An 8,029-nucleotide genomic window follows, 5' to 3' on the forward strand; every position below is an offset into this window, starting at 1 on the left:
AAAGTGTGCAAACCTCTGCAGAGTGTAATAAACTAATCATGGTTAGCCGTGTCCCCGGTTATGGACATCTTGAGTATCTAGTACTTGGATTATCATGTGAATCTCAACATGTTACTCTAAATTAATTTTGTTGGGTTTTGTTTAATGATGATGCTTAATTGGGATTGAGAATGCTGTCAACCATTCTCAATGTTTAACAACTACCATGATAGTTAAATAAATTTATTCCTTTGTAGTACGGAAAAATTGGCTTTACGCAAAACTGTAACCATAGAGATTTTCACCAGCCAAATATGCATATAGTATAGGTGTTTCATTCCATTACTCTCTATGTGTTACATTGCCAGCATATTCCATGTGCTGACCCGTTTCGGGCTGCAACGTTAATGTTGCAGACTTTTCAGACGACGATTAAGGAGTTTTTAGGTCGTGGTTCTATACTCAGTGATGCCGTTGGAGTTGATGGACTCACTTATCTTCCAAGCCTTCCGCTGTTATCGTTATTAGATGGCCTTAAGCCATATTTATTGTAATAAGTTCTCTTTTGAGATACTCGATGTAATAAGTGTGTGATTGCTACTCTGCTATAAATCCTCCGAGTACTGTGTGGTGTCAGCATTACTGATCTAGGGATGACACCGGAGTACAGAGATTAGACTGTTTGAGATCTGGTCGCTACACAATCCCTACAGAGATGAGCAAATGAACCCGGGTAGGGGAGGAGATGGTGGTGGAGGAGCTCGTGGTTGTCTGCCCCAGTGGCACCTCGAGGCAGAGCTCGCTCCCTCGTGCCGCTGCTACGTCAATCGCTTGCTTGCTCCGAGAGAAAGGAGCACAGGGTGCAGGGTCGGCTCCAGGACAGACGAATCCAACCCTGGGGAGCTTGTGGTAGCCGGATCCCAGCGGCACTTGCTCCGAGAGAAACCAACGGTGGCTGCAAGATTGGTTCCGGTACCTACGGATCTGACGCTGGGAGCCCGTGGTGGCCGGATCCCGACGGCGGCGAGCCTCCGTTGCACATGTCCAAGCTCTGTCAAGCAGCACGTTCAGAGTCTCGAAAAAGCCCTTGCCGCCGGCATCAATGTTTTGCTTCTCTCGTCCGCATCCACGGGATCCAAACCCCACTCCGCTCCTCTCCCCCAAGCCACCGAAGACGATATTTATGAGAGGGGTTAGGGAAGGCGGAGAGGATGCAGAGTTCGACTCTGACTAAGAGTTCTCTTGAGGGATGACGCACGTATATATACACGAAAATTCAGTAACAGGATTGCTTCGTTCCAGTTTTCTTTGTCTCTTGATCGCAGGAAAGCAGATCTATCAACAATTGTATTTCCAGGACAGAATGCCCTACTAAAGTTATAACCATTGTTCTATGATCTATTTGAATTGATAGTTCGTCAAGCTAAATTCAGGACCTTGATTAAGAAACACAGGTACCATACTGAGTGTGTTCTATCTTGTTCACAATTTTTCTCATCGCCACCTTAGAAAAATTCGATTATAGTTTATTAAACAATACTTTTCAGTTTTGTATTGTAAGAAAGAAAGCCAATACACTTCAACGACAGAGGAAGGTAGAAAATATTTTGCAAAAACAGAGTGTCTGATTGTGCTTCGTCCCTGGTTTAACTCTTGAATGTAAAGAAGTGAAACAACTTGCCCGGTAAAGCTATTTCACATTTAACACTGACCCACACCCTTTAAGCTACCTGAAGTAACCATGATGTATATCTTGCCTTCAGCATGATCAAATTATATCAACTGAAAAAACTACACACACCAATTGCCAAAGCCAAACTTACCATTATTTCAGTCAGAAATGCAGAACATATACATATCAGATTACCGAATGAATTACTATCCCTGATGGTAGACAAAGGAAACTGCTCATAGAACAATTCGTACTATGATATTATGGGCATATACTAAAGCATTTTGAGAAGCATAGAACTAAGCAAAGAGACCATGAATCTATTTTGACACCCTTCTTCTGAAGCTACCATTTCAGGTATCAAAATTTTGATGTGTGATCTGGTGTCCGAAGTAGATTTGAATGCTAGCATACCTGAAAACCAACATTTTTTCTATTTGGACCTTCCTAAAGTAGGTAAGTATTTTTCGGATAACAACTTCGCTTTACCTCAAAACTGATCAACCGATGTGCCAACGAATAGAACTATAGAATTCAGTAAAGTATGTGCTTATGTAATCCCAGATCCCTGTGATTCAAACAGTAAACTTCCAATGATGGGACTGCCTCTCACGTCCTTTAGCAGCGGAACTCCATCGATTAAATCCCGCTGATGTAAAAAGAGAAAGTCATTACTACTGGGTAGTTATAGATTAGCCACCAAGAAAAAAAGCCAAATACAAAAGGAAAAATAAAGCTGGAATATTTATCCATTGCTTAGTGTAAAGAGAAAGCACATGCAACCATGCATTTTTATCAATTATAATTGTTTCTACTGGTTTCCCTTCTCCAAATAACCTGGCAAATTGTACTAACAGACTAAACATATACAAATTATTGATAGCTCAGTTCATGCCTAACAGAGACCCATCGCCGACCCGACGCACCTTGAGACAGATCTTCTTCCTTTGTTTCTTGACTGATATGCTGCATAAAATTTCTGTTTACCATCCATAGTAATTAGATTTCGATCAAAGTAACCAGGCAATTAAGCATATACTATTTCTACAGTGACTCGTAACATTATATACCTGTAGAGCTTCTTCATATACAACTCCCTCATTGCAACCAACAGATCTATTTTCCACATTTGGATGGCTTTGCATGCCAAAGCCATTAAAAACTTCAGCATCATTAACTGGATTGAAGGACAGTATTGAGCCATTGACGGAGGAAACATCCCATATGTATGTGGTGCCAAAGCCATTGAAAACTTCAGCATCATTAACTGGATTAAAGGACGGCATTGACGGAGGAAACATTCCACATCCCGTATGTATACAAGTGTCCATATCTGTAGCCATCATCTGACAATTTGAACAGGGGAAAAGGTTAAAAAGCAAGGCAACAAACCTCTTTAGAGAAGGCTAATATTTATTTCTTAACTGAGGTGCTAAAACCACACAAAAACTTATAAATACTAATTCTGAAGAGTGAACAATATGAGATCAGTCTCCCTAGAATTAGTACATACTACACAATGTGTCGAGAGTATATGGCAAACAAAGACATGTGCATAATCCAGAAGACAACCATGCTAGCATATTCATGAGGCAGCGAAGACAACATATGAAACCTGAACCTGCATCATTGTACTGTTTAGTCTTTCCTTTCCTTTTTATACCATGTCTTTTGTTCCACATGTTCCTCTGAATTTTCACTTGAACAACTTTCTGTTGAACTAAAAGACAATACCACCAATGTCAATTACCAAGATGACAATAAGAAAAAATTTGTTAGCAACCTGTGAGAGGTTAGCCAACATATTCCGTAGCTGATGGTCCATCTTCGCATGTAAAAATTCAGAATAGAGGTGTGTCTTTGTCAGCGGCTCATCTAACCTGTAGAATCGTGCATCATTCTATCATTCCCTTGCTTATAGAAGCACTACTCACTGGACCACTCAGCAATCACACAATTAAACTGCCCATGTAAGATTTTCCACACAATTTAATTAGCAAGATGAGTGTCTCAACTGAAAGTGCATATATTGGTTCAAAAGGAAAGTGTTATAACTGAATTAATCAAGTAGATATTGAGGTTAATGTACGTATGTATTCTTACCTGAGCCTTTTGTAGGATTTGGGGCAGCTTCTTGGTGACCACTCGTTAAAGTCCTCCTGCAATGACGGTGGCAGGGTGGAGAGGATCTGGAAGATCTTGGCTGGCATGGGGCAGCTGCTCTACTCCTCGATGAGGCGCTGTATGGCAGCAGTAAGCCACATCATCGCCACAAGGGAGCGCAGCAGGCGCGATGCCTTAAACCTCGCAGGGCAGCGCGCAAGAGCGGGCGTAGGGTGGGGGTGTCCGTGCGCGCGAGACGCCTCGCCACCGCCGCCGTTCCCATGCGTCTCCTGGACTTGGGACGGGAGGAGGGCTGCCGGCGAGGTCGAGGCTTGAGGGAGAGGAAGGCGTCGAAGGGATGGATACCTCTTCTCCCTGCGTGGATTTCGGCCGCGGACTCAGCGAGGAAGGCGGCGGCGGCGACGCCGGCGGCGACCGCCCGTGCGTGGGGGACAGGAAGGGGATCGTGGCGTGATGTATGATTTGAGGGCTGCGGGTTGAATGTACTAAACTACAGGGACGTTTCTGAAAAATGAAACGGTATCTCACGTAGTCACTCAAAAAAGGACTGCGGGTTGAATTCTAAATAACAGAGGGATTTTTCTGTAAAATTGCAGCGACGCTAAGCCAATACACCCTAAAGCGATAATTTGTTTGATCCACATTAACCGTTGGATCAGCTAGATACTACCCATTATATTGGTTAGTAGTATGATGTACCGTAAAAATTCTCTTGAAAAATAGTTTGTGAAAAAACTGACATGAATAGATGAAGAAATCTCAACGTCAGTTAACATTCTTTGCATAAGCCACTCCCAGGTGTACCTAACTTTGCTGCTTTACGTTCAACGCAAAGATTACCGATGGGAATGCAAGCTCGAGAATGAGCACATTGCATCTAAAATAAACAAAGTACCTGGTGTTGGTGGGGCTTTCCGAATGCAGATGCCGCAAACCATGGGTTCCCTCTTATTCCCTGGAAGTTGATGATAGCACCATTGCTCTTACCCCCAAAAAAAGCCCTAATGTCAAGCACCTGAAGGAGCCTGTTACCTTCAAACTACCACAAACACATCAAGTTAAGACAAAATCTGTGAACAAAATAGGTAGACTGTTTGAGCCAAATGTGGATAAGGAAACCATGCAACGAAATTTAAAAAGACAGACAAGTCAGTAAGTTTGCCTTGTCATCTTGCACGAGCACATCAAATGATTTGATTCCTTTTGGCACATCCGTGTGCACTATCTCAGCAAAATGCAGATCCAGATAATAGTCTCCAGGGGCAAGATCATCGAATTTATAGTTGAAATTGTTGAGTATATGTGTTATGTGCATATTGTATATTGGACCCGTCTCCTAATTCCTTGTATAGTTGAGATTCGTGGCCCATCATTATACATCATATATACGTACCTATACACGAGTGCAATACAATGTGCAATTCCCACAATATACATGGTATCAGTTTTTTAAGTATTTTCCTCGCTTCCGCCGCCGCCGCGTGCTACTCCAGCCGCCTCTCCTGCGTGTGCTACCCCAGCTGCGCCAGCCTGCGTCGCGACAGGCCGATCGCTAGCCCCGCTGCAATCGCCTGATCGCTGCACCCGCCTCTCTGCCTCGCGTACTACTCCAACCCAATTGCTAGCCCCGCCGCAATATGTTGCATCCCCGCTGCACCCGCATCGCTGCATCGCCCTGCTGCATCCCTGCACCGCTGCACCCGCATCGCCCCGCTGCATCGCTAGGATCGCCACTGCCGAGCCGCCCGCTCGCCCGAGCCGCCGAAGCCGCCGTCCGTCGTCATGTCGTCCGTCACATCCTCTGTGTTTATCAACTCCAACCTATTCGCCGACGCTAACCCTCTCGACATGAACGACATCCGCAACTTGAATATCTTCGAGCAGGTGCCGATTCGTCTCTAGCAGGCGGACTCCTACTACTACACGTGGAAGACGTATTTCTCTCTCGTGTTCCGGGAGTATCATCTCATCGACCACGTGGACGGCACCATCGACTCCAGCCTCGTTTCCGAGTTTCATGACTGGTCCACCATCGACACCACCATCGTCCGCGGGTTCTTCTTCACCATCTCGACAGACCTCTTTCAGACGGTCGTGGAGGACGGTGACGATGCATGCGCCGTGTGGACCAAGCTAAACGGACTCTTCACCGACAATCAGCTCCAGCGTCGCATCTTTTTGCAGCAAGAGTTTTTGGGTGTCACCAGGACAACACCTCCGTCGACGACTATTGTCGCCGCCTGAAGACTCTCGCTGATGAGCTTTGCAATATTAGCGTGAAGATCGATGATGACCTCCTCCTCAGCACGCTCACTGCCGAACTCAACAAGGACTTCGGCAACGCCGCGACGAACTTCAGCCTCATCCCCAACCCGTCCTTCGCTAAGTTCGTTGTGTACCTCCGCTTGAAGAAGTGGCGGATGAAGCAGGTGAAGGCGCGGGCCATCCACACCGCCCTCACCACTGGCACCACCCGTGGCGGGCCCTTGACGCCTCCCGCCGCCCCGGCCGCACCCCCACCGCCGCGCCACCAGGCGTCCTTCCCAGCATCACCATCGTACCCGGCGCACTCGCAGCCGGGGCTGCTTCTACTGCCCTATGGTCCTCCCGCCCCTCCCGCCGAACGGCGCCGCGGGGGCCGGCGCAGTGGGGGCCGCCACGGCAGTCAGCAGCAACAGCCGCAGGGCACCGGCCAGCCCCGTCAGCAGCAGCAACAACAACAGTTTCATGTGCCCCCTCCATGCGCCTCCGGCTACAACCCGTGGACCGGTGTTGTTCATGCCTACACCATGCCGATTCCACGGGCTCCTGCACCGACCCTTCCCGTGTCGTGCCCGCCGGCGCATCAGGCGTACTACGCGGCTCCGCAGCCGTACGGAGGATACCCACCGCCGCCACTGAGCGGCGCCTACGGTCTCCCTATGGCCCCGCCGCCGCCCTCGCTAGCCCTGCCGCCGGCGCCTTGGGATCCGACGCTCCTCGCCGCGCTGCACACCGCGCCTACGCCGAGCAACTACACTGGATGCGGTGATTGGTACATGGACACCGGGGCTACGGCTCACATGTTTGCTCATCCTAATAATCTTGCCTCCTTCACTCCCGTCACCACCGACCGCCGCATCATTGTATGCGACGGTTCCACACTTCCTATCACACATGTCGGGCACACTTCTTTTCCTTCCACTTCCATGCATATTACTTTGTCTAACATACTTGTGTCACCTCATCTTATTAAAAATCTTGTTTCTGTTCGTTGTTTAACTCGTGAAAATCCTGTTACTGTTGAATTTGACGACCTTGGTTTTTGTGTTAAGGACGCTCGAACCAGGATGGTACTTCACCGATGTGACAGCCTCTACGAGCTCTATCCGGTGCATCCGCTGTCCACCTCCACCACCGCACCGGTTGCTCTCTCTGCCGGCGTCGACCTCTGGCACGCTTGTTTGGGTCATCCCAACCCCGTCACACTTCATCATGTTCTTAGGAGTTTCAGTTTCAGTTGTAATAAGATACATGATCACATCTGTCATGCCTGTCATGTCGGCAAACATGTTCGCCTCCCGTTTAATAACTCCACCACCATAGCTTCTTTTCCTTTTCAGTTGATTCATAGCGATGTGTGGACCTCTCTGTTTCCTAGTAATTCGGGCTATTTATATTATCTAGTTATTCTTGATGATTATTCTCACTATGTGTGGACGTTTTCTTTACGACGAAAGTCGGATGCCCTCTCCACTTTGACGGCTTTTTACTCCTATATCAGCACGCAGTTTGGGCGTCTCATCCTTGCTCTTCAGACTGACAATGGAGAAGAGTTCGACAACCTTGCTTTCCGCACGTTTCTGTCGCACCACGGCACGGTCTTTCGTCTCACATGCCCGTATACTTCACAACAGAACGGTCGAGTCGAACGCGTCCTTCGCACTTTGAATGATTGCGTTCGCACGCTTCTGTTCCATGCTAATGTGTCGCCCCGTTTCTGGCTGGACGCACTCGCTACCGCTTCACTTCTCCTTAACCTTCGCCCCTGCCGCCCATGGTGGAACTATGCACCTCACCATCTTCTCTTCGGTACGCCCCCATCGTATGATGGCTTGCGTATTTTCGGGTGCCTTTGCTATCCTAGCACTGCCAACTCCGCTCCTCACAAACTCGCACCTCGTTCTGTCGTTTGCATCTTCATCGGCTACCCCTCTAACTCCAAGGGATATCGGTGCTACGATCCCGTCTCCCATCGTGTGTTCACTTCCCGGC

The 8,029-nt window shown here is 47.8% G+C and overlaps 1 protein-coding gene across 11 annotated transcripts; it reads right to left on the bottom strand.

The window, feature by feature from the left end:
* Positions 1-589: 589 nt before the first annotated feature.
* LOC125546349 (uncharacterized) lies at positions 590-4,263 on the bottom strand. Of its 11 annotated transcripts, none has more exons than XR_007300616.2 (6): positions 3,755-4,262; positions 3,435-3,531; positions 2,722-2,997; positions 2,578-2,617; positions 2,141-2,300; positions 591-1,347 (listed from the first exon to the last, which is right to left on the bottom strand). XR_007300616.2 is itself a non-coding variant. In XM_048710600.2 (5 exons), the coding sequence occupies exons 1-5, from the start codon at positions 3,859-3,861 to the stop codon at positions 2,227-2,229; spliced, it is 594 nt and encodes a 197-aa protein (XP_048566557.2). In that variant the 5' UTR covers positions 3,862-4,261; the 3' UTR covers positions 1,784-2,226. The 11 variants fall into 11 exon arrangements, 4 of the variants coding, with proteins under 4 accessions (XP_048566557.2, XP_048566601.2, XP_087402812.1 ...); XR_015618483.1 differs by lacking the exon at positions 591-1,347 and adding an exon at positions 1,784-2,065; XR_015618488.1 differs by lacking the exon at positions 2,578-2,617 and having other exon boundaries at positions 590-1,347.
* Between the last annotated feature and the right edge of the window lie 3,766 nt (positions 4,264-8,029).

This window comes from Triticum urartu, chromosome 1A (assembly GCF_056163025.1).
Source record: "Triticum urartu cultivar PI428250 chromosome 1A, HENAU_Tu73, whole genome shotgun sequence".
In the NCBI taxonomy this organism is placed as follows: domain Eukaryota; kingdom Viridiplantae; phylum Streptophyta; class Magnoliopsida; order Poales; family Poaceae; genus Triticum; species Triticum urartu.